The following is a 25,548-nucleotide window of genomic DNA, read 5'->3' on the forward strand; positions in this document are numbered from 1 at the left end:
TGCATCCCCCCTCCTTTGCAAGAGCAAAGTTCTCTTTACCTGAGCCAAGTGGAGGTCATACTGCTGCATGTTAACAAGGTGATTGCGGATTAGCAGCTCCACAGCTTCCACATTATACTTGTACTCGTCTCTGCATTCGATCAGGCACCTGAAGAATTGGACTTCTTATAAGCAGTGTACTTCAACAACACAGTTTAAGTGAAACAACTCACATCTAGTACTTCAGAAACTGACATTCAGTATGATTCCCCATCCAGTTTCAAAAGAAGCCTCTTCTAGAGCATTCTCTAAGGTAATGTTTAGGTTCAGAACAGTCATACTCAAGCATCTATTGCCCTGCACAACTGGTCACAAGAGCCCTTCAAGAGCTTCAGTTTATTCAGCCTAAGAAGCCTCTCTTCCAAGGATGAATTGGCACATCTGCCTAGCTGAAGCTTGTGCTACAGGCATATGCCACATCACCTTGCTTGTGACAGCCTACAGAGATACTCTCTGCAAAATGAGGGGGAAATAAAGCCCAGACCGTGCTCTAATGCTTAATTCCATTAAAGATTCCTATCGTGTTCTGGGATGAACCAGCATTATCAGAAGATCTAGTTAATTTTCACAAAAAAAGCTGGTTATTTTTTGTCTGTCCAAACCACAGCAAAGCAAAATATTAACAGGCAGGGAATTCAGAGTAACACAGGAACTCCCAAATCATGTTCAAAGCTACATCTGCGTTCTTGTTGTCTTGTAACTGACCTAGTTATTTGCTTGTTACACCACGGAGATCCATAGGCACGGCCATCCTGCAAAGCCTTCAGCACCAGCAGGTGACACTCACGATAGCGGAGCAGGAGGTCAGCGTCAGCCCCACTGGTGGCATCCAGCAAGCCCTCTACAGCCTAGAATAGATGCAACCTGTTAGCAGAGGGAAAAACAAGTCCTCTTCCAAATCTTCTGCACATTACATCAGCAAGAGTTATCACAAGACATGAAAAAAAAATTTAGTAATTGTGCTGACCTCTTGATAAGACTGTGAGATTTTACCAGCTACTATGGCATCTGTACATTCACTTCACACATGTTACCACAAACAAACCTACAGGTCTCTCTGTGCCCCACTAGCTTTGTACGTGCACCAAATACCATGGCAGACCGTGTTAGTTTGTGCTGCAGCTTCCCTGAGTCAATGCCTCCTCAAGCAATTCTGCATATGGCTCATTGAAAACTACCTGAGAAAATATTTACAGAACCTGCCAGAGGTAAATGAGCAACATCCTTGGAGAAAGAGCTGCAGCACTCAGATGCATCTGTGTTAGTCTACAGCAAATGGAGGATGAGTTTTACATGGGCAACACAATTTTTCTGTCCTAGTCAGGACTGGATCCTTCAATAGGTAAAAGCACTAGCAGACAAGAATGAAGAGTCTCTCTTCCTGCTTTTGGTTACTTTTGTTTTAGCACTGTTCTTGGACCCTCATGCAGACAGCTCAGTATCCTTGCACTATTCTCAAGTGGATTTTTCTCTGTCTGCCACTTGTTCCACACTGCTACACAGGCACTAATGCCAGCTCAGCTCACAGAGCTCACTGCAACACCTCCCACTGGTACAGCCTACAAGTTCTGGCTGGGATGGAGTTAATTTGCTTTATAGCACACCACATGTTGTTGTGCCTTGGATTTGTGCTGAAACAGCGTGGACAAGACACCAGTTTTGCCAGCTGCTGAGCAGCACTAGCACAGGATGAAGGCTTTTTCTTTCCCACTCTGCCTCCCCCCCAGTGGGCAGGCTGGGGATGGCCAAGAGGCTGGGAAGCAACACAGCCAGGACAGCTGACCCAAACTGAAAAAAGGGATGTTCTATACTGTATGACATCATGCTCAGCAATAAAAGCTCAGGGAAAGAAGGATGAAAAAGGGCATTTGTGGTTCTGATGTTTGCATTTCCAGGCAAATGTCACATGTGTTGGAGCCCTGCTTTGGGAGGAGCAGCTGGACATCTCCCTGCTGATGGGAAGTAGAGACCATATGTACAATACCCTAAGTTCAGTACTGTTCACCAAGCAAGTTCCACAGAAAGCATGAAGAAACAAGGTCACCAGCAAGACAATCCATGAGCCAGGTGAGTAATAAACTCTACGCAAGTCGTTACAGAGATGAATTGTCAACACTCACCTTCTGCAGCAGTCCAAGTGCAGCAATAGCATCCCGGGAGTTCCGAGCCACTACCACTGCCTCCAAGAGGCTACGCAAGGCTTGAACTTGAGGATTCATGGCCAGGGTGTGTGGAATGGACTGCAGGTGCTGCTCCAGTTCTGTCATACATTTGTCATAAATCTGTGCTACATCATCTGTAGCCCAAGCTTGCTGCTTAAGAGAAAGAGAGAATCAGTGATTTTTACAAGAATTTCCCTTGTGACACTCAAATATTTACTGACTGTCTCTTCTCCTTCAGAAGTTATAGCATCCAGAATTTAGACTTCTACAGTACTGTGGTTTGTTATGCTGGGATTTTAAGTACACACATATGAGCGAATTAAGTTGTGAAAAATAACCAGCACATCACTCTATCACTCAGCCACAAATAAGGTCCTTCCAACCCAAACCAAAGACTATCTTGTTTCAATTGCCCTGCCATAGGCAGGGACATCTTCCACTAGAGCAGGTTGCTCAAAGCTGCACCCAACCTGGCTTTGAACACTTCAGGGATGGGCCATCTACAGCTTCTTCAGATAACCTCTTCCAGTGCCTCAGCATCCCCAAAGAGAAGTTCCTCCTAAACTCTAAACTTGTCCTCTTTCACTTTGAAGCCACTGCCCCTTGCTCTGTCGGTAAGGCCTTATGTAGGCATACAGAAACTTGTTAATTATCTTAAAATTCAGACTTGCCGTCCATGATCTTCCTGCAAAAGTAACCTGAGATTTGAATAAAATGTTTCACCGCAACTAAAACTACAAGTAGTAATCCTAAATTGCAGAATTTGTCCCAATCTGGGTTAGAAATCCCTAAGACTGGATGGAAATTTTACACTGCCATTACTTTTCGACCAAATGCATCTTTTCAACCACTATCCCCAAGCAATACAAACACTTGACACTTACGAGTCCTTCTAACAAAAATACAAGTTCTGCAACAATCTCCAAAACTGCTATAGTACTCTCAAGCTGATCAATTCAGAAACTTTTACCTTCATAGGCTGAGCCAAGAATCCTGTAGGTTGAGTTAAGTCATTGGTGGGTAGGAAGCCAGGGACATTGCGTGCAAACTCTTCATAAACAGCCAGCTGTTTTGGGTCCACACCTCCAACCTTAGAAACAAAAAGAACAGGCATTTAACTCGTTGATAAGCACTGAGGCAGTAAAAAAGGAGGGCAGCTTGTGGAACAGGTAGATATTCTTAAAGGGAGTGGCCCAGACATCAGGAAGGATTCAGCTGCCCTGCACTGAGGTCTTATCTCTCCTGCCACACCTCCTAACGGGGATTTTGCTCTAGAAATGAAACTCACGTTGCCAGAAACAGAAATGCTCTGCTGAAAGCACATGGTATGTTCTTTAAAGGAAGAAAACATCAAGGAGACAAAAGAGAATAAAATACAGACAACAAAACAGATGAGCCCTCTTTCAGTGAGAGGAAACACACAGAAGCGGAGACTCAAGAAACTGAGAAAATTATATGAACACTCATTTTGGAATAATGTATTTATGTGTTTCCACACTAACCAAGGTAACAGCAGCTGAACTGTTAGGCAAGAGTAACTATATGATTACACAGCTGACACTGTACCATCCACTTTTCCTTATCAGGAGGGAGAGAAGAGCAGCATCCCAAGAGAACTCACCTTTAACCTGATCTGCTCTGGCATCCGCTCAGCCTGGTACGTTAACACAACAGGATCGCAGTAGCGACGCCCCTCTTGCCTCGCATGCTTTCTGAGCTCAAATTCCTGGGAAAAACACAACCACCACACTGCATTTTGGACACCCATCTGGATGTGTATGAGCACACAGAATACTTCTAAAAGACAACAGTCCCATAACTTACAGTTGCGAGCCTCTTGTCCATCTCAGGGCCTGCCTTTTCCACAGCTGTCTTCTGGATAAAGCAGCAGGCAAGCTCACAGTTATCCTGTGCTAACTGGGCAGCTGCCTGCTCCATCATGTCCCTCTGCTGCGGGGAGGCTGCCTATTGAAAAATCACAAAAATCAGTGAAGGATGTAAAATTTCCCTGCATGTAACTAGCCTTAAAATCTGGACCACTGCTTCTACAGAACACAAGCAATAAAAAGGAATGCTCTTAGGATCACACTCATAGAATATACAATATTAAATTTAGTTTTGCATAGCTTTGAATAAAACATGTAGGCAAGACGACAGTAAAGACTTTCAACAAAGAACAGAACAGCAGGAGTTCTCCATCTTCTCCACCTACCCATCTCCAGGGCACAGAAATAAAGGTCTGCTTTAGACAGACAGTGATGCTAATGCAGGGAAGGTTTTGCATCACAGTAGAAGTTTTTCTACTTCCTAGGTTGTAGTTGGAAAATATAAGGTTGCAGCACTAACAGTGCAAACCAGCAGTCCTAAGCCTTTTTCAGTGGGTTCCTTTCCTGATAAGGAATCAGATTTTCATCCTTCCTTCCTTCTCAAAGTCTGCTTTATGAGAACCCAGAACAGATGCACTTATTTTCCAGTGTGCAAAGCAGAAACTTTCACTAAAATGAAATACATTTATAAAGGTAGCGTATCCCATCTACTTGGACCTCCTTGTCTGCTTAAAGCTCTTTCATTAATTCCTTAAAATTACACTATTTCTGTTAAACCACTTCATAAAAATAAGCCAGATAAGAATATTGAGATGCCTGATACAGAGCCTTTTCTGCAACAGAATGTTTTCTACAATTATCCCTTAAAAAACTTCCCAGGATTAAAACTGGATTTGTACCACTGTCATATGTCTCCAGGGATAAAAAATACAGATTAATTTCTAATTGCTGAAAGTACAGCTGTGTCTTGATCCTCTCAAGATCCTTATGCTCCTGTGCCTGTTGCTGACACTGATGGCAAGAATTCTGGGTGGTAGCTGCTGTTGTGGTCGGCAGTTCACAGGCTGTTCCATACAGTTTAGCTCAAACTTTCCTCATTAAGAGACCTGATAATAGCCTCTAGATAACCCAATGAATTCACAAGCTAGAGTCTAAACTATCTATCCGCTAAGAGCACAAGTAAATAAAATCTGCCTGAAGCACGCATGCTGAAACGATCCAAGATATCACTAGAATCAATTCAGTCTTCCCCACTTTAGCTTTTCTGCTTCAAACCCTGCAGGCAGTTCAAGCCTCCAAGGCTTCCATGATGTGATTACACTGGAAAGAACACTGGGGTGAAATCAAGATAGTCAGGAAGTTTATGCACCATTTGTTAAGGTCTACCATCTCAGTTTAAGAGTGTTTGACCTGGAATTGCAACACGCTTCTTTCCAGTCTAATTCCACAAGTCACAAAACCTTTACCCAGTGAATTCATCCCCATGCTAGTTAAACCACACAATTAATTAACAAGCCTACATTGTGGAGAACTGATTTACCAATACTGGATGCCAATGGTCCTGTAAATTGGATATAAACTTCAAACGATGGAGCTCTTACCCTCAGTGCAGTAGCAAAGCTATTTTTCAAGTTGGTAGCTATGCTCATCAGCAAAGGTTCCCTGCAGGTAATCATGGCCATCCCAGCAGTCAGGTTCCTCATCATGTGGTGAGCGGCCACACGCATCCGCGACTCCTCCGAATCCAGGGCGAAGTCCTTCCTGACTATCTGCTCACAGGTCGTCATGGCAATCTTGATGGATCTGTCGACCACGGGATGGACGAGGTCCTGCACGGCGCGCTCGATCGCCTGCCGCACACACTGCTTCAGCTGCGGGTGGGCTTGGAACAGCGGAATCTGCAGGGGATTGGGAAAAGAGAGAGAATGAAGTACACTGGAATCCCACCTACTCCAGACACCTGCGTTTTCTGAATGACTTACTGTCGTAGCTTGTGCAGTACTATCATGTTCCCCATGCAGCTATTACAGTATTTGATGCATCTCAAACTGGGACCAATTACTATTTGTCTAACCGAGTTGCAGCTGAGTAACAATGCAAAGGTTGACTTAAGAGCTGAGCTGCCGACTGGACAAAAGGAGCTCAGAGGCTCCTTTTATATTTAAGTCCTGATAGCCCTCACCAGCTGAGATCTGCATCAACCCTGGTTGAAATAACTCTTTTAGCAAACAAAATCAGCTCTAAAACTTACCGTTGGATTTAAGGTAATGTGTGGAGCCAACCCTCCCAAAGAATAGACGTTGATATCGTGATAACTGTACTGGGGCTGTGGAGGAACCGTGGCTGTACAAGTGGTGCTGGTAGCTGGAGTTGTAGAAGCAGCTGGAGAACACAAGTAGGTTTTTATTGAGACATTAGTAAAAAGCAACTGCTTATAAAACAGGTATTTAATTCTTATTTAAACCAGGAAATGACCTAGAAACAAAAGCTTTGCAGTTTGACCATGAAACCTCCTAAACTTACCAAGCAACTTTCATTCTCTGTTTACCTAATGACTAGTTCCAAAGTAGCTTCGGTATATTTTAAGAGAGCTGTTTATTATGTAGTTTTAGCACCCAGTGTAGTGTTAATAGGAGGGTGTCTAAGGAGTGGCTACACACATGTAATACAGAGCTAGTCCTCATGATGGCTTCCATTCCCCTCCCATCTCCAAACTGTACACCTATTTCTTACAAAACTACCCAAGCGCTCCCAAGCACTCAGCAACGTTACAATAGCACAAATAGCTTCATATTTTATTTTGTGATAGCAAAACCTGTCTTACTTGAACTTTAAGAGCGGTTCTAGATTCTATGAGATATACTTACTAGTTGTTGTGATGGGTGGTAGCTCTTCTGGCTGCTTCACATCCTTCTTTGGAGCAGACAGCTGCTCATCCAGATTTTTCAGACGATCCTTATCTTTCAGGAGACTTCCAGGTTTCAGCTCATTGATGTCTAGTGCAAGATTCTTGCAGAGCACCTCAATCTCAAACTTCAGATTCAACTGCAAAGCAACTCTAGTTTAGGTCATGTCACAGGGAAAATACCCCAAACATCTACTGAGCCACTTGACTCCCGAGCTCCTCATTCTAATCCCACCCCTTCCAGAGACTAATAATGATTGAGGATTAAACAACTATCTTGATGCTGATCTCCTGGAGAGGAGTTTCATTCAAGCATTACCAAATTAAGCAATGCCCAAGCAATCTCCCAATGCTAAAGCAGTGAGAAGGATGGCTCTAGTCCTTCATAACATCCTTCTTGACAAGTGTGTCAATAAAACCTTACATGCAGAAGTTAAAGAAAAAAATCCAGAAGTTTACTTTTAGATCATGTTCTTGATGTAGCTCAGCTAAAACATTCATAATGGCCATTGTCCATGGATTTGGAGGCCTGAAGACCTACAAGAGAAAGAAGAGAGCAGTATTACAGAATCATCTGGAGAATTTATGACTGGAAATGTTTGCAACACAAGCAGCTATGTGTGCATACAACCACAGAAACCTTTGTACAGCTGTGATTAGAGTTGAATGTAGTACTTTAGTAATAATTATTCCAGTAATTTAGTGTAACTGGAAATACATTAAGAACTTCAATGAAAAACTGGAAACACAATGACCTGGTCCCTCTTGAAAGATCAGTTCTACATCAAGCAGAACTGACAAGCTGATCAGGATTAAAGTGGATGGGAGAAAAAAAAAAATAATCTAGGAATAAATATATCTGAGAACCTCTTCAATGGCATCCTTCCATTTCTCAATAGAGTTCTGTTCAGGAATACCACAGTGCATTTAAGCTACCACCACCTATTTGTGCTGCAAAAATGCATGGCCATGTACCTTCCCTCCAAACAAAACTCCTTCACTTTATGCTTTTACATCCCTTTTCTTCCTCTCCACAGAATTCAATCAGTTTTCATTTTGTGACAAAAGCTGATTACTTCCTGCAATATTTTGCCATTAGAACAATAACTCTGTCTGTACCAAGAGTACACTTACCACACTCCTGACACTGGATTCTAAAACTTTGGCAACAAATGGCACTACATAAAGCAATTCCTGCTGTCCCTTAACATATGCTTCCAGTAGTAGCGACTTCACATCCAAATCCTGAAAAACAATTGAAGTGGGAATGAGGCTGCAGAAAACAGCAAACACACTGCACAGTTCCACTAATACACTGCTTTCTGTTCAGATACAGGCAAGGCTGAGTCAAGACAGCCCTTGAATTTTAGACTGCTAAGCAGCAGTGACTTTTTGATCTAAGATTTACACATCTACATTTTTACATTGATTAACAAGCTTCTCCCCAAATAAATCTAGCTACTAACTTCTCTGATATAAAAAATATATTTAGAAATGTTAAATCACCAACTCTGGAATCATTCTTTGTACTTGGCACATAAAAGAGGCACCAGAAAGGTGGTAAGATTTCTCAAATAGCCTATGCTACTGCATAACAGCATACCAATTCATGCCAAGGCAATCTGCAAAGACAGAAGCTCACCGTGTGCAAGATGGGCTTATTTTTAGCCATTGTTATCATTCCCAGCCAGTGACCAAGGTTCTTTAACAAGGAACGGTCTGAGAAGTTGGCTGCAGCTTTATCTGATGTCAATAGCACCTAACAAAGGAAAAAAAAAAAAAAAAAAAAAAAAAAAAAAAAAAAAAAAAAAAAAAAAAAAAAAAAAGGCATCTTGAGCAGCAAGCAGAAGATAACCAGGCTCCAAACCAAATCCAACAGTTGATCTGAATGAAGGCAAAGTTTTGGAACATTAAGTTCTGAATTTCAGTATCATTATAGAGATACTTGAACAGCTTTCAATTCAGGGCAAGCACCCTGTAAATCTGCACTGTAATGACTAAAAAATTCCTTTCTTTAAAAGGATCAAAAAAAGAGGATTACACTTTCCCAGACCTTACCAATTACTCTGTTGAGACTGTTACAACTACTCCAATAGCCAAGTGTAACTCCTGCCTCATCACAGACCTGAAGGCCACAGTTTAACCTTCCAGGGAAACCATCTCATTGTCATGTCAAAATATAAATCATGTCATCACGTCAAAAATCATAAAACAAGTATTCTGCTGTTAGTTCTGTCCCTTAACTTCAGGAGCATCAGCTGACCAAAGCAAGGTCAGCTGTATTCTCAAGAGTCAGGAGATGCTTTTGCACTACAGCGTAACCCATGGTGGTCAGGAAATTCCACCAACAGGTTTAAAAATAGTGCTTTCTTTACAAACTTGTTTCATCTGGTCATCATTTCTGGGCTACTTCCTCCTCCCACCCACATTATCTTAGCCCTCCAATAAATTTGGGCTTTTACACCCCCATTTTCTAAACACACCCTTCCCCCCCATTCCTCTTGGGACCAAAGAGCAGAGTGTGGTTTTCTATCTTTGTACTTTCCTTCACAGAAAACAACTAGACTGTAAGCAATTTTCCCCTGGGTTATAATTTGCAAACCTCACACCAATTTCAAGTCCACCTATAAAAATGAATTCAAATGCAAATTTGCCCTCCTGTTACACAACTGAAATCTTTCATAAGTTCCTAACTGTAAAGAATCCCAGTATTCCTTAAGATAACCTGTAAGTTTAATGGTAAACTATAAAGTAGATTTTTGAATGATATTCCATATTTGAGGATCAGCACCATACAAACAAATAGCATGAAGAGAACAGCACACTCATGTGCTACCTTTGGAATACTTGCACTACTCACCTTGATATTTCTGTAGGTTTCATTCAGAACCATTTTATTAAACTCTGGATTCTTAAGTGTGTCAAGGAAGTTTGAATATAAGCTGTGAAAGTTAGGCTCAATACTGACTCTTTTCATCACAAGATACTGTGATACCCAAGGCATGAACTCTTCTTTCACAGTTTCCTTCAATTCTTCCACCTGTGCTCAAACCAAAGACAAAGCACACCACAGAACAGATGAGAAGATAACCAAAACCTTCTGAGGCCAGCTCTGAGCAACACACAATTTATGGTCAGTCAATTGCCGCTAACACTAAGGCTGTTTTTCTACAAAAAAAGAAATATTTGAAATCAGTGCCTCATCCAAAGATCCGGTCAACCAGTAAAGACTCAATCATGAAATTAGCAAGGCATAACAATTCACCTCTCCTTCACTTCCCAACTTTTTACCAGATGACTGGAAGTAAATGTTGTCGCCTTACAAGTTCAAGCCATCCACCCACAAGACACCGGCACAGATGGCAGCAGGACCGTACACCTAAACTAGTTCTGAAAAATTCCCTTAATTTCTGCTTAAAATACCAGAGCTTAACCTTGCAACATTTAATGGTGCCCAGTCCATTTATGATGTGAATGTTTATTTAAGAACAGGTGTATCTTTTACCCATCTTATCTCTCCCTGGAAAATCTTATCTCCAAAGATGTTTCTAGAAAGTGCTGGAAACTATAATTTCTTCACACTGTGTTCCCTCCTGAAGTTTTTCAAGTTAGAATTTTGTAGAAGTATCATCAACCCACATTGAAAAATCAAGGTATATAAAAAAAGGATAAAGAGTATAAAAATTATTTTTACTGGCATTCTTTCATACTTGCCTTCTGTGTCATATTTGACTGAGACAGATTATTGAAGATGAAAGCAATTTTTTCCTGGACATTCTCTGGAGGTTCCACAATCCTCTCTGTTTGATCTGTTGCAACTAACAGCGTATCGATGTTGGTAGTATTAATGGAAGGCTGGAGGGAGAACAAGAAATTAAGCATAAACAATACCTGGAGGTGACATCAAAAGAAACTTTTGCTCTGTTCTGTCAAGCAGAAATAGAATTGAGCTTTAACAGGGGACATCTACTGTCTCAGATTCATTTTCAGCAGCACTCTGAAGGAGCCAAGTGATTTTTTATTCTAAAAAATGATGATCAATACTCAGCAGAAGAATGCTGCTGCAGAAAAAGCCTCTACATGCACATATAACAGGTGCCATGGCAGTAGCACCCTTTCGGCCTTTAAGCATGTGTACAATTATAGCTTGGAGAAAAATCACAACATAATAGTGAGCACCACTTAACACAGCAGGGAGTCTCCAGGAGCACTTCAGTGCTGATTTGGGAAGGAGAAATCCCCGAAGTGCATTCTGAGATGCCAGCTGAAGTCAACATAATGTGACCCTGGTCCCTACAGCTGCAGGTCTGGACACCAGGGCTTTAGCACCTGGTACACTGCAATTAAAGGAAAAAGCAATGCAGTTTCAAGTATCAATCCTGACTGGAGTTTAAAACAGGAAAACCAAGACCTCAAAGTAACAAGTTTCTACATGATGTAATCAGATGTGAAAGACATGAATAGCTACACTAATGTCCGTCCCCACAAGCATGTTCACAACACTTTCAGCTGTGTTTGGTTTTTGCTCCTTTACAGAGAGCTATTCAAAGACAGTCCCAAGCAGAAGGACAGGCTCGGTTCTCCAGTGCATCTGCCATCATACAGAGCAGCACTGCCCATCCTCAGCATCCACACGGGACCAAGTGCGCCCCAAAACTTTCTGTGCAATAGCCAGTTCTGTCTATCTGCCAACCCTGTAATAACTCTGACAAACAGTTCAGAGTTGTTTACACAAGTGACCAAAGATGTGAAAAACCTAATGCAGTCAGAACTGTGAGGTCAGATGTGTGCACTAAGTGTTCTTAAGTCCCAAGTAGAATAGCAGCTGCCAACTATTTTAAGAGTCCTGTTGCAAGTCATTAACAGAAATGACAGTTCCGTAATTGTCTTGATAATTACAGCCTTAAGAACACATTTCAACTTGACTCCAAAGTAATTGGGAATTCTGATGATGAAAAACACCTTCACTCTACAAAAATGTTGGCCATATTTTAAAAGGTTATATGCTTTAAATCTAAAATACAGATCACAGTCTGAGAATCTGTAGTACACAAACGAAAACGGATTCTGCCTGTATGTACTCAGTCCAGAACAGCATCTGCCCCTCTGGGAAAGGCACAATGACACAATGCTCACCGGCACATCTTTCTTGAAGCTGACTCCAGTTGGTCGAGTGATTGTAATGGTTTTTGCAACAGTGGTGGTGGTTGAGGTGGTCACTATAGTGCTGACTTGGCCAGCAAGAGGAGCTTTTGCTGGAACCTGGGCCTGGGCCTGAGCCTGGGCAAGTGCAATACTTCCAGGGGTGGTGATTGAACCCTGCATCTTCACAGGAGGATCTCTGGATTGCTGTCCATATTCTATGTACTAAAATAGGGTGAAAAAGCACATACAAAATTTCACATGCAGCAGCATTATGAGCACTATAAAGGTTTGCCAACAATCATTTAAATATTTGACAGTCTTGCCATAAAGGAATCTGGAAATACAACTGTATACCCTGATAAAGCACATCTTGTCACTACGAACTTTCTCACTGTAGAGGAGCCTCAAGCTCTGCCTCTGGCCTCAACAAGCTGATGTCAAACATCACAAGACTTAACACGCTTAATATTTTACAGAGCACTACATAAAAACACTCCATTCCTACCCCTCCAGGCCTAGAACAGCAGAACAAGAGGAGAAAGAGTCTACGGGCAATGTGGGAATATCAAGAAGCAGGCTACAAAGCAGGCAAGAAGTCTTCTGCAAGGACTCCGACAGCTAGATAGAAGAGTCTGAAGCTCACCATTAATAAGCAAAACCACAGTTCAGAAATAGCCAACTTTTAGATATTATGTCTTCTGAAATAGTTCCCTAGTAGAAAATGAATTTTTTCCCCACTGCTATACTTTTCCCCAGAAACTGGAAGCATCAGACTGTCATTTAAAGGGTACAGTCCAAAATCTATTAGTGAAACCAAGACTGCTATTGGACACTGCAGCTTCGTGTGTGAGCCTCTACCTTAATGGCAGAGCTGAACATTTTTCTTTATTTAGCTCATGCTCTACCACTGGGATTAGTTTTTCTGTGTTTCTACCAATAGAAGCACATTCAAGGCAGACACCATGTCATGAACACTATTTTGGACAGCAAGGTATTCCCACAGCTCTTATCAGACTTTCAGGAAAGAAATTTTTCCTGGATTATTTTTTCAGGTCTAAGTATGAAATTGTATAAACCCAGCTGAATGACCTAAATTTTAGACTAAACCTCCAAATCTTTAATGTACTGGAATATAAATCCACCAAGGCACTTTAAAACCTTCATGCATGGACACTGGTTGATCATGCAGTTATATTCAGATAGCTATTTCCACATAAACAACCCAAACAGATTTATGGAACCAGGAAAGGCATTTTCACCTGCCTACCCTATCCCAGAGCAAAACCTTTAGGAAAAGGCATTTGATTCTGTGGGTGTACATGGTCTAAAATCACCACAGATGAGACTGCTTTTCCAAAGGAAACAGAAATTTGCTTGAAAGAATTTAACATCACAGAAAGCTAGTATTGCTTGCAAACACACTCACCTCCTGTAAATGATGTGGGAACTGTATAAAGTGACTAATAGAAGCCAAGTGCTGACAATACTGGGGATAGTCCTTCAATCTGTCAGACAAGACGTGCATTAGTCAGAAGAGTAAACCCACATCAGAAACAGTATTAGAGAGAAACAAATATCAGGTATGTCATTCCCATACTGCACCAAAGAATTACTTCGACTCCTTACAGCAGCTGTGCTATAAACAAGGTATTTCCTATAAAAATTTTTTTGTTGCAAAATCTACTTAAATTAATTAACCTTAAAGCACAAGATTTATTCACAGCAAGTCATCTTTCCCTACATTTCTATACTTCTGACCTAGTACATGGTTGCATTTATATTCAGGGTTTGCAACAAGATTACTGGGTAATTTGTAGTCTGGCTCAGTGAACTTTAAACAGCAAACCAGAGCACACTTCACACCCAGAATCCTCTCTATCTGCAATTTATTAAAAGTTTTGAGAAAGAACTTTTTCTGAGATTATTTAGCCATACTTTTCTGTGTAAAAGCAAAGTTCTAGAGCTTAGGTCCCAGTCAGTCCTTCAGTAATGAACAGAGCAAACGGCACTCCACTGAAATACACTGTGAAGAGTAATCACATCCACCTCATTTCTAAGCTGTTAGTTACTTCATCTAAACAAATCACTGATTTTATAGTCTAAGTAGTTTCAGCATCTCAGTTTGTCCCACATTTATACAGGTACCACTGAACATTTTAATTTAGAAAGGTTACCCTTTAACCAGCATTTACAAATTTTGTTACAAGTCAGTGTATCTCTGAAGAAATCCCAAAGCTGAGATGTGCAACCTTGTACTGCACGATTAGAGCAGGTTCAAGGCTCACAAGACAACACAGGCACTATCAGAAGTGTACCAAAACCCACACTCACCTATTTTTAAATCTATCTAGTGCAGCAATACCAAAATAGTACATTTTGGATGCAAAAGGCTTTCGTAAGGCTTCAAGAACATAGCGCAGGGCCAGGCCCAATGCCATATAAGTAACCAGTCCTTTCTCTATGATGCCCCCGAAGAGACAGGCTGTTATGTGCAGCTCTTTATCTGGGTACTGGGGAAAGAAACGATATTCCTCAAACAAGTTCCTCAGCATACAGTTAAACACTTCTCGTTCCCGTTTAATGTTGGAGTCCTTAAACCTCTGCAGCATTTCCAAGACCTGCAAAGAAATTGGTAATTGTTACCAATGGATTTGCTTTATTTCAGCCCTTTCCCATCATGTTTCATGAGTGTTTGCAACTAAGGTACATCGTGCTACCACAACCACAAAGTAACTGCTTCATTTTAGCCAGCAGACAGACACTACATCGCTACAACCAGCTTCCTCCTCAGACTTTATTTAATTCTCTTTTAAGCAACTGCCTTCACACAAAACTTTTTTGTGACCGCCTACTCCATTACTTTCAAATTAGAAAAATGAAAATTCATGTTGTGTCTTCCATAATTTATAACCATGCAAATATAAAGTAAATTCGAAGTACTTCAAAGAGTAAGTACATCAGACCAATAATTACTCTCATAGAGACTTAAAAAAAAAATTATCAAAAGCTCAGGAGGTAGAACTTGGGACACTTTTATATATCTGGATCTTGTAGTCATTTTTATATAGTTTAAAACCAAATACATTTAAGATAATTTATACAGACTATTTAAAGGCACTCTTTAGCACTTATTTTCTACACAAAAGCTACCACACCACACTGAATCCTTCCCACTTAACAGTATTTTAGGAGTGTTAATTAGACATCTGAAGTTTTCAGTCCAGAGAAGTCAAAGCTGAATGTAATGAACAACTGAAATTTTACTGGGAAAGCAACTTCAACCAAGCAAAAAAGCAATGCTGTAAGCAATGCCACGAGCCCTTTATTATTTTCCACTAAAACTAATACATGAAGGAACGATTACAATCCACTTTATTGCAAGTCTCTGGACAGGTGCTGTAACTGCTACAGAAGGGATCTCACCTCATCCACAGACATGGTTGGGTGTGGTGGATGGTTGTAAATACGCTGGAAGTAGCTGTTTGCCTCATCATCTATTTCCTTGCTAAAGTGCTGATTAGCCTCTGGCCACACCTGAGATAAGTCAGCTGTTAAAAAAGAGAACAGGTATCATGCTCAGGACAACTTCAGTCAGGATTTCATATAGTCCTTTGCAATTCTTCCACCAATCTATACAGAACTGTTAGTTCTTCTGAAGAGCTGGATATTTAATTTCCCAGTAGACAGGAATTGCTATTTAAAAATCCGCTATATTTATGCAAAAAACCCTGCATCCTAAGATAGCATTAACCTCACACTGCTCTACTCCTCGTACCAGTGCATCCCAAGCTAACCTCAGCAGGCAACTAAATAACTGAATGCAGAACAGACTAGAACAAAGCATGCTACACAACACTAACATGCACACAAACTTGCACACAAACTTTCAAGCCAGCCAATGAGCTTCCAACAAATTTATATTGAATGTTCTAGTCCTAGAATATAAACCAATGGTGATTACAGCCACCTCCACTGTACATGTGTAGAGATAGGCAACTTTGCTGTTATTGCATATGGTTTCTTTAATAGCTCCTCCATAACAGCAACGTAGAAGGTTTAGCACATGGCTGTGCTTCCTGACCATTTGACTGCTTCAACATCTCACTGTGAGCATGCTGCAGAGGCACAAATGAGTTAAGGATAATGGCTTAGTGTTAAGAACCAAATTATTCCTTTCAAAAACGACCTTCCCACCTACTTTTATTCATCTTATTTGTATCCAATGTTGCAGTCTATTTCACTGCTTCACCTGTCAAGTTCTCTGCTGCAATAGGACCTTACCCAGGTTTAACCTTGTTACAAATGAAACAAAAAATACCCTGGTACCAGGCACATAAAATTCCCTGTCAAGAGCAGGAAAATAATTTTGTTCAAAACACAGCACAGCAGAAAAAGGACAGAAACACACTATTCATGCAAATCCACAACACATTGTATTCTTATGCTAAAGCGTGTTTTTTTTTATTTAATGTCCCCCCACGGCCACGTGGCAACCTCTTAGGATACAAGTTTAGAAGCACCTTTTTCCGACTAATATTATAATACAAGAGCCACACTTCTAACATTTACCACCTACAGATCCAAGCTTCCCCTGAAGGAAACACAGATTAACTGCAGACCACAGTCACACTTCACAGCCACAGACAACACTACCACTTACAAGGTTTCATCTTACTCTGCTGGAACGTAGGCTGGTTCAGTCCAGATGTGCTCAGCTTCCTTTGCACGAATGGGTCATTGTTCACCGCAGGAAGGCCCAGGGCTCCAGTTCCTATGCCAGTCAGGCTACCCGTAGTAAGACCACCTACTGAAAAGCAAACCTGTAGTAAGACCACTTACTACAAGCAAGTAATTGGTTATCTCAGTTGCACCCTTGGAGTACCCACTTACCACTCCTCCTAGCCCTTCTCATTTCCAAGAACTCAGAGCTTTACAGCCTCACTGCTGCCTACTATTAAGCAGTTTTAACATCGGCAATTCTTCATCTCAGTCCCAACCTAAAATGCTGCTGCTATATTTGTCAAAACACTCATCCTCTTGACTCAAACCTTTTTCCTATTGCAGCTGCAACACTCTGAGGTGCTGTTTCAGCAATGACCCAGCGGTGAGGACTCCTCACTCCATATCGGAGTGAAACTCCTTCCCATGTGACACAGCCATTTGTTCAGTGTGACTTCCGTGACTTTTCACCCATCAAGGGAAGGGAGCACCCAATCCACCCTCAAGGGGTGGGCTGTCACATTCAGTATTTCCAACCACAGCAGTAACAGTGCCAGAGCTGTGCAATGTCAAAAACAAACCACCCCAACAGCAGTACCTGGAAGCTGTGAAGAGAGTCCTCCAATGCCACTGAAACCGGTTGTCTGGTTTTGGGTGGAAAGAGGTGGAAACGCTTTTGCTGGTGACTGAGGAGTACTGAAAGCAGAGCCCAAGTTTGGAGGGAAGCCTTGCATGCTCTGGGTGTGAGGAGCAGCTGAGCCACCTAAACTAAGAGAGGCCATTCCTGCAAGCGAGTCGATCTGGACGAAGAAAGGAAGATTATACAGACATCCATAAACCACAATCCAGATGGTTTTTGGCATGTTTTGTACAAAGACGGCTACATATCAAAACATTTCTGAGAAAAGTTCTTCTGCATGGATACTGTAAATTCTGAAGTCATCCAGATCACCCCAAAAGATTAGTATGTCTACAGAACATACTTCTATTTTTCTTCTGCAATCCCATGAAATCCTATTCTCTCACAGGTTTTACAGAAAGTTTCATTGTTCTATAGTCTATAGTTAAGTGTAAAACAAGAGTAAATGCTTACAATAAGCAGCATTTACTTCTACTTGCAGATTTTTGTACTTAAGTAGCTTATGCTCTGCAGTCTGCAACCTCAGACCCCACCTCAAGATCTACAAAGCTATTTCATTTCAAACTTAAAAGTATTTTTGACTGCCTGAAGGACCCTACTATGCCCACTTTTCACAGCTAAATACCTGAACGAAGTCTTCAACAAAAAGCATTAAGACCTGGTTCATGAATAGGAGGGAAGGCACAATACAGTCTGCCAAAGCAGTAAGCTAAGGAACTGACTAGGAACAGCAGAAAATGGTATTATCTACCCAGAAGACAACATGACTACAGACTCAAAATTGCTGCTGTTTACTCATATGAGTTATTTGTAGCAGATTGCCAAGATATCAAGTACATCTGATGAGCTACTTCAATAAAGCAACAATTCACAAGAAAACCACTCTCTGGGTTTAGTTTACACAATTTACTGACAATTCTGTCATACTTAAATGCTGAATTGCCACTAATTCATGTGCAATACTTTTCACCACTTAAAAATCTGCCATTGAATGGAACTGCTAGAAGCAAAACCTGTCTGTAATGTGTTGCTCCCAGAGGAGGAAGGGATGATGAGTGGCAGGGATTAACTGAAATGTACCTTGTTTTTAAAAGAGCAGTTCAGTTGAGAGCTGAAGAGCCCCAGTTATAACAAGTCCTTATGCTCTAGCACTGTGGCTTGGCCCGTGAAGCTACAAACAAGACACATCAGGTTCAAAGGCAGTGCTTAATTCTCAGAAGTCCTAGTAAATTTTAGCACTTTAAACGAAAGCCTCAGTTATTTTAAACAAACCAAATATCTGTCCCTCCTCAGTACTCCCATCCTATAATGCTTCACAGTTACTTCTTACAGACATCAGTGAAGTGAAAGACAGTTCTGAACTACATCCCTCAGATATCATTCTCTAGTTACAAGCAAGCTATCAAGGCATGCAAGCACAAAACTATGTGAGCCAGATGATGTTTGACTTAGTCCTGCAGAAAGAGCTCAACTAGTACAGCAGAACTAGCACTAAATTAATGCCACCTTCTGAAAATGCAGCATGTGATTGCTTTACCTGCACGGGAGAGATGGCATCCAAGCTGCTCGCGCTGGGCGGGCGTCCTTTGGGCATCACTCCAGGTGGGGGCTGTCGAGCCTTGTTCATGACATTACTGCAGTTCGCTACCATGGTGAGGATCGTCTCTGACAGCTCCTGAGAAACACTCCTGGGATGTGGAAGCAAGACAGAGTAAGCCATGTAACACTCACAAAAATAAGGCCCTTAACTTAGTTGATTTTCCTAGAGAAATTGAAGCCACATTTCACAAAAAGAAGCTGCAAAATGACCCCAGCAAAACCTACATTTTGTTACTAGAAAAACTTGCCTTAGATCATCTCCCAAGAGATACAGCTACATTTCAATAGAAGAGTTTAAACTGTAGTTCTATGACGATCTCCAAGAGACTATTCTCTTGTTTTTGATGAGTCAATAACTCCTTTACAGTTACCCCAGCAGTTCAGGGCTTACAGAAGGCTGGGGTATGCACCTACATGGCTCCAACAGGCTCTTGGAAGAGCCTTCATCTGTTGTTGTCCGTGTTACGACCTATGCAACACCTTAGCCTCATTAATTAAAACACAGATAGTGGTGCTGTAATCCCAAGTTCAAATCTGCCCCTCAAGGCTTCTTCCTGTACCCAAACTTCAGCATTTATGGTTATTCTCTTTCTAATCTCATTACACACAAGGTCTCTCTAAAAGATGAGATACATGGGCTATGTACTCACAGACAAAAAAAAAAGAAGAGGTAACCACCACCACCTGCTTCACTTAAACTCATCTGTCTACAGACTGAAAGATGTGCTTCACACACAGGCACTAAACCCAGAGACAGTAAATTTGTCTATTCAAGGGAAATATAATCAAAAAACATCAGAAAACTCAAACTTAGGCACAAAGTTATTGCACAACCCAGAGCAGTCAGTACCTCTTTCCAAAGTATTCCATGTCTGACTGCCAGGTTCCCAAACTGGAAGGAAAGCCAGCTCTGTTGTTGACTTACCTAACACAGACATAATAACAGAACACTAACATTTTCCTTTTGGAAAAAAATAGCCAATTATTTATGCTTTCCTGAACTTCAGTTATACCTTTTCAGTGAAGACAGCTAAAGCTGCAGATTTCTTCCTGTAATGGTGCAACTATCCTAATACAGCTTTGTTGTTCTGTTAACCTTGTCTGAAGATTCCTCATTTCAACTCAGTTTTCACAAGCTAAATTTTACTGCTCAACTTTTGGGATGAGGGGAAAAAGAACAAGGGAACCATTCTGGTGATTAAGGCAGAAGAATTGAAGATTAGCCTTTAACTTTAGAGGTATCCTGTTATGGGACACACAGAATTAATTAAGGGCTTCTAGCTATTCTCCAAAGCCAGCGATACACTATGCAGTGGGGGGAAGATCCCACCCGTGAGAGATGGGAATCTGGGAGGTAGCATGGGTGACCAGGTTTCTGTACAGGGCAGTGGACATGTTAATAAATGTTTCACAAGCTGGCTCCTTTACACTCTTTTAACATCCTCTCACCAGAGCCTTGTTTCAAAGATTTCAGAATAAATGGGCTTGGGGGGAATGTATGAAAATGCAATCAAGAAACCTACCTTCAAAAACCTCAGAGATTTTTTTTCCGAAAGTGCAACCAGACCCGAAGACAGAGCTCAGAGTTTGGCACACAGCAGACTCAGTATCTACAGTGTGTATTTGCCCTCACCCCAATGCCAGTCTCAGAAATCTCAACATTTAAATGTATGCATGCCCAAATGAAATGCACCACAGGATATTTTCTGATGCAGGAGGCATTTCAAGACCATACAGCACTTCAGTTAGCCATGGAATAGGTCATGGAAGTCTAGAGTTCACATGTGGTTACCAACCTCAGTCTTTTGCCCTCCTCCTCTTTTGGGGATTAAATTTGCAGTCTTTATGCTTAAATACTACAACATGCTTTTACAAAACAAATTCCAATCAGCAGTAGATGGATAATACGGCAGCCCAGAATGAGGACAAAGGCAGACTTACAATCCCCGAGCTGGATATTTATGGTGACTGGTTAGGCCATTTGTGCTTTGGAGAGAACCACTCACGTTTTGTCCCGCCATCTAGGCAGACTGAAGGTTAACTTTTTTATTATGTTAAGAGACTCACTGCAGTATCAAGTTGCAAACATCACAGTATTTTTAGATAGCACAGAACTGCAGGTTTTCTAGAAAAAGTAACAACCCAAACCAGCCAACCAACAAACCCAACACGACCAAAACCCACAAAAACCCCCAGTCTGCATTTCAGGCAAATGAAGTTGGTGGGCTGTGAGCCAGGGACCAGAGTCCAGAGCAACAAAACTGTTACTGTTAAGGAAGTTCCAGCTTGCTGGAATCACACATTCATTTCTCTTACTCTTTTTTCCCCCCAAACACTTTTCTACAAAGCGGGAGCAAGCCTCTGCATTCCTGAGGCACAGGTACATAGAAGCCTCTTCCCTGCTAGAGCAAGGACTGAAAAGAAATGACCATTCCCCACACTGACACATTTGGACCGTGCAGGACATGACTCTGCGGAGAAGGCACTGCTGCCCCTCTCAACTCACTGCAGCTCCACAGGGGAAGGACTTCTCACAAGCAGCTTGTTAATAAATTACATGGCCGGTCAGCCTGTGGTGCCTGCAACCAAGCCTGACTTCATTGTAAAAACACTTAGTAATAGAAGGAACACTTATTTCTTTCTGAAGACTCACTGTTAACATGATGCCACAACTGCAGTGCTCACCAGTGATAAACAAGCCGCACCAAAAATAAGCTGTAGAACATGCAGGGACCTGGTGGCTAAAAAAAAGCATCTCCCAGGTCACAAAACAAGACAAGAACTAACTACAGCCTAATTAAAGAGCAGTCTCCTAAATCAACAGATTTAGGAGATGGCAGGCTTCAGCTGATGAAGTGCAACTGCCCTCCCAAATGTATTTCATATTTACTGTGATTTTAACCTTCCAGTCTTTACAACGCCTGCTTCCATTCGTGACTGAAACCTAAGCTAATCAAAGCAATTGCTCCATGAAAGAAATCCAAGCTTTTTCATTCTAAAGCTCAAAGAGAATAGCTAATGGAAAATGACTGCAAGTAGGTCACATTCTTGTATAAAAGGGAATAAAAGTGGCTATAAAAAGAAACCAAAGGCTGTGAGAATTGTGCCAGTAGAGAACTAGTGGCATTTGGAATTAATGGAATAAATAAAACTTGGTAACACATTAAAATTCAGAACACAATGACATTAGATGCAATTCAAATCTACAGTTAACAATTAAATCTCTAAAACAGACACTGCAGCATGGAAAATAAGGAATATAAGTTCATTTGTGAACCACAGTCTCAAAAGATGCACTTTGACTTGAAAATTAAGAGCTCTCTTCAAACCAAAACACATGCCAGACCATTTTATTTCAGAAACAGCATTTGAACTTCAATTGCACAAGTTCCAGCAGAAAAACAGGAGAATCCTGAAGTCTTACTGATATCTCAAGTTCCCTTTCAGTTCCAATATTCACTGTGACCAAATCTAAGTTGGTATGATTTCCTACTATCTACATGAGAACCATGAATCATCCTGGGTACCTTTAACGTTTCTTATTTCTTTCAAGACCACATTGGCTAAGCCAAAGGACGTAGTATAACTCTCAGATTAGGTAACACACACTTGGACATGCCAGCCCCATATGGTGCCAAAATGAAGCAGCAAAACAAGCCCCATCTCCAGCTTCCAGTCACTCTGGCTCACACATTGCACTACGCAGCCTCTCGTTAACTCTGAAATACTGCTGCAGTTCAACACCATCTTGGTCTGACAGCACTAAGAAACAACACCACAAATGTTTTCAGTCACATTTACTATGTGTGTACATAACATTTAAAGACTGATATGTCCAACTTCAGTTTCCATCAGTCCTCCTGTATTCTAGCCCTGCCTCTAGCAGCTCTCAAATCCAAACCCTTTTCTTTTGACTTCAGCTAAACAATCTGATCTGCAGATGTTCAATATTTTCCATCTTTGACTACTATGAGTCTCTCTTAAAGACAACAGAAGTTGCACATGTCTAGTTTCAGTCTCAGCTACATAACGATCACCACTCCCCACTTTTCTCCCACATGTAAGGACAGCATGAGTCCTTTGTGCCAAAGCAGCTGCCACACAAAAACATTTGGTTAATACAACCACAGAGTTCATTATAAAGCCACTGTTTTCCAAGATGCTGTCCCATTCTGTAGCCATGGCCTGGATTCCTTTGTCTGAATTACAACCATATATCTACCTAGTCATTAACAACTGATTAGCTGACTAACCAGACAGCCTCCAGTCACCAAGATCAGCTCCTCTGGTTTGATGATAAAAGAAAATACTCAAGCTCTTGTGATCGAGCCTACAACAGAAGTTTCAACGCAAAATTAAATGTACTACTACACCTCTCCCTGCAAGTTTATACACTCTCATTAACCCCATTCTCCCCATGAAATTCCAAACCAGCTGCGACCATGTGGAAGAAAGCGAGCTGCAAACGGATTACACTTTCAGCACAAGCAACATTAATTCTCACCCAGCACAAGCTTGCAGACAGGCCAACATTGTTGCCAAGGTTTCTGGAGGAAGCTGAGCACTTTTGGGCTGATCCTTCTCTGGAGCAAGGCCACCCAGGATAGATGGACATCTTCTCTTTAAGAAAGTCATACAGGCCTGGATGAAAGGTTCCTGAGGGAAAAAATATTACCTTAATCTCCCAAACCACATCCAAGACACTATTTCAAACTTGGCAATTGCACCATGGAAAGAATTCCACTAAGCTACTATAGTTCAGTGAAAACATTGAACTATCAGATGATGGACACTTTTAACAACTTTAAAGCTACTTATAAAATCGTTAAAGTGACTTAAGTTAGTCACCGAAGAGAGTGCAAAAATAAAGAGAAAAATCCTGCTTTACCCCATGCTCCCGAATTTTATCTGTGAGCCATTTGTCAAGTTTGAGGTATTCCCGTCGAGAGGCAAGTGCAGCAAGGTCAATAACAAAGGCAAATGGAGTACCATTTAGCAGCATTGACAAGGCCTAAAGAAAGAAAATCAGAAGACTACTAGTGAAGACACACAGATATCCTTTCTCCTTTCTTTTCTTTCCAGTTCCCATACACATTTTAGTAAAGAAGTCTTATTTTGACATGCTGCTATGCTTTCTTTGTCAACAAAGATTGGTACTATCATCTTCACTTACAGCTCGCTTGTGAGACAAATGAGCAAGAGCTTTGATTTGAAATCATAACTTCACCTTCTTTGAAGTGACCTTGTGCTGACAGTTTTAAATTCCTCTATGCTATGAAAAACCACCAGCAAGTGGTCAAGAGCTACCAAATTGATATTGCTACAAAGTTAGGCAGAAGAATCTAGCACTTTCCTGCAAACAGACCTCAACCAGTTCAGAGGTACTTGGAATATATCTGCTCCAAGAGGTCATCTCTGAACACTGTAATTGCTACAACAAAACTGACGTCAAGCAGCAGCTTGTGCTCTTGCACGCTGAGACACCCCTATTATTTTGCATCTAACTTCAGGAAGCAATAAAGGCCTCAAAGAAGTTGGTCACAACTTCCAGTCTTTTGTCAATGTGTAAAATCTATAAAATGGTAGCATTCTCAAGAAATCCCCATTCCATTATGTTTAGCACTGCCACCTTCACACAAGCATCTGATATTTTTTACAGTCTCATTTCAATAATATTCAAGGTTAAAACAGCCAAAGCTCTTCCTGGGTTCACACTATATTCACATAGAAAGCAGTTCTTTTGTGCTGCTTCCCAAGGTACTTGTCAGCTAAGCCACAATAACCAACCCCACTGCAAATACCAAGTAAAATGTCTTGGGCTCACAACAGGACTGGCTGCAAGCATCTGTAGTCAGATACAACAACTCAGCTGAAGAGTACTTAAAGTCACATGAACGTAGGTGAATTTTTAAGATGAGGGACAGCAGCCACAAATTAATTCAGACATGCCTGAACAATGTAATCCTTACTAAATTAGTCCAAGTTAAGCTTAGCTTTCCTTAAAAGACGAGCAAGTCTGTGTAAGACACCAGACAAAAAATAATGGCAGTATTTTGCAAAACTCACCTTCAAGTCTTGCGCCACATCAAGAATACGTGACAATTTTGCCTGGTCATACTGCTCCCCTCTCATGTACCATTCTGCCATGGCATGCATGATAAGCTGACGAATTGAAGGAGACTGACCCTGAGGAGAATTAAATTAGGATTGTACTTTATGATTCTAGGAACAGGATCATTTATGTGAACATTCAACAGGGTATTTCACAACTAAAAAGCTTAACATACAAACATATTTACTGTTTAGCTTCAGAACTTGCTTCTGATTTGAGCTCTTTCTATGCAAAAACAAACTATCCAGGAGCTACAAGTAAAGGATGTAGCTGACTGCAAACGGTAGATACATGCATCCCTACCTCTTTCCTACCACCACTGGTCCAGAGCCAATTCCTCTCTATCACAGGCAAATCACTTTTAGACTACATAAATATTTGCAAAATGTTATGCCTGACAT

The 25,548-nt window shown here is 41.2% G+C and overlaps 1 protein-coding gene and 2 non-coding genes across 10 annotated transcripts in view; all 3 read right to left on the minus strand.

The window, feature by feature from the left end:
• The window catches only part of CNOT1 (CCR4-NOT transcription complex subunit 1), a 55,001-nt gene that overhangs the window by 10,026 nt on the left and 19,427 nt on the right, over nt 1-25,548 (minus strand). Inside the window, exons 14-37 of one of the 8 annotated variants that reach the window (XM_040075798.2) lie at nt 25,102-25,221; nt 23,924-24,046; nt 23,540-23,691; nt 18,974-19,124; nt 17,395-17,596; nt 16,753-16,881; nt 15,501-15,625; nt 14,409-14,695; nt 13,504-13,582; nt 12,069-12,299; nt 10,647-10,787; nt 9,793-9,972; nt 8,575-8,691; nt 8,067-8,177; nt 7,392-7,469; nt 6,895-7,072; nt 6,279-6,409; nt 5,629-5,925; nt 4,026-4,166; nt 3,823-3,927; nt 3,172-3,291; nt 2,160-2,351; nt 745-887; nt 40-148 (exon numbers count right to left, since the gene is read on the minus strand). In XM_040075798.2, the coding sequence (XP_039931732.1) occupies nt 40-148; nt 745-887; nt 2,160-2,351; nt 3,172-3,291; nt 3,823-3,927; nt 4,026-4,166; nt 5,629-5,925; nt 6,279-6,409; nt 6,895-7,072; nt 7,392-7,469; nt 8,067-8,177; nt 8,575-8,691; nt 9,793-9,972; nt 10,647-10,787; nt 12,069-12,299; nt 13,504-13,582; nt 14,409-14,695; nt 15,501-15,625; nt 16,753-16,881; nt 17,395-17,596; nt 18,974-19,124; nt 23,540-23,691; nt 23,924-24,046; nt 25,102-25,221 (3,642 nt within the window). Of the gene's footprint in view, nt 1-39; nt 149-744; nt 888-2,159; nt 2,355-3,171; nt 3,292-3,822; nt 3,928-4,025; nt 4,167-5,628; nt 5,926-6,278; nt 6,410-6,894; nt 7,073-7,391; nt 7,470-8,066; nt 8,178-8,574; nt 8,692-9,792; nt 9,973-10,646; nt 10,788-12,068; nt 12,300-13,503; nt 13,583-14,408; nt 14,696-15,500; nt 15,626-16,737; nt 16,885-17,394; nt 17,597-18,973; nt 19,125-23,539; nt 23,692-23,923; nt 24,047-25,101; nt 25,222-25,548 lie in introns of all 8 variants that reach the window. The other 7 variants (XM_058422164.1, XM_040075795.1, XM_058422162.1 and 4 more) reach the window with 7 other exon arrangements.
• On the minus strand, nt 9,163-9,299 carry LOC120758031 (small nucleolar RNA SNORA46). Its single transcript, XR_005702752.1, has one exon. It is a non-coding gene; the product is annotated as a small nucleolar RNA SNORA46 (small nucleolar RNA).
• On the minus strand, nt 18,509-18,644 carry LOC120758032 (small nucleolar RNA SNORA50). Its single transcript, XR_005702753.1, has one exon. It is a non-coding gene; the product is annotated as a small nucleolar RNA SNORA50 (small nucleolar RNA).

The sequence above is a fragment of the Hirundo rustica genome, chromosome 11 (genome assembly GCF_015227805.2).
Source record: "Hirundo rustica isolate bHirRus1 chromosome 11, bHirRus1.pri.v3, whole genome shotgun sequence".
NCBI lineage: Eukaryota > Metazoa > Chordata > Aves > Passeriformes > Hirundinidae > Hirundo > Hirundo rustica.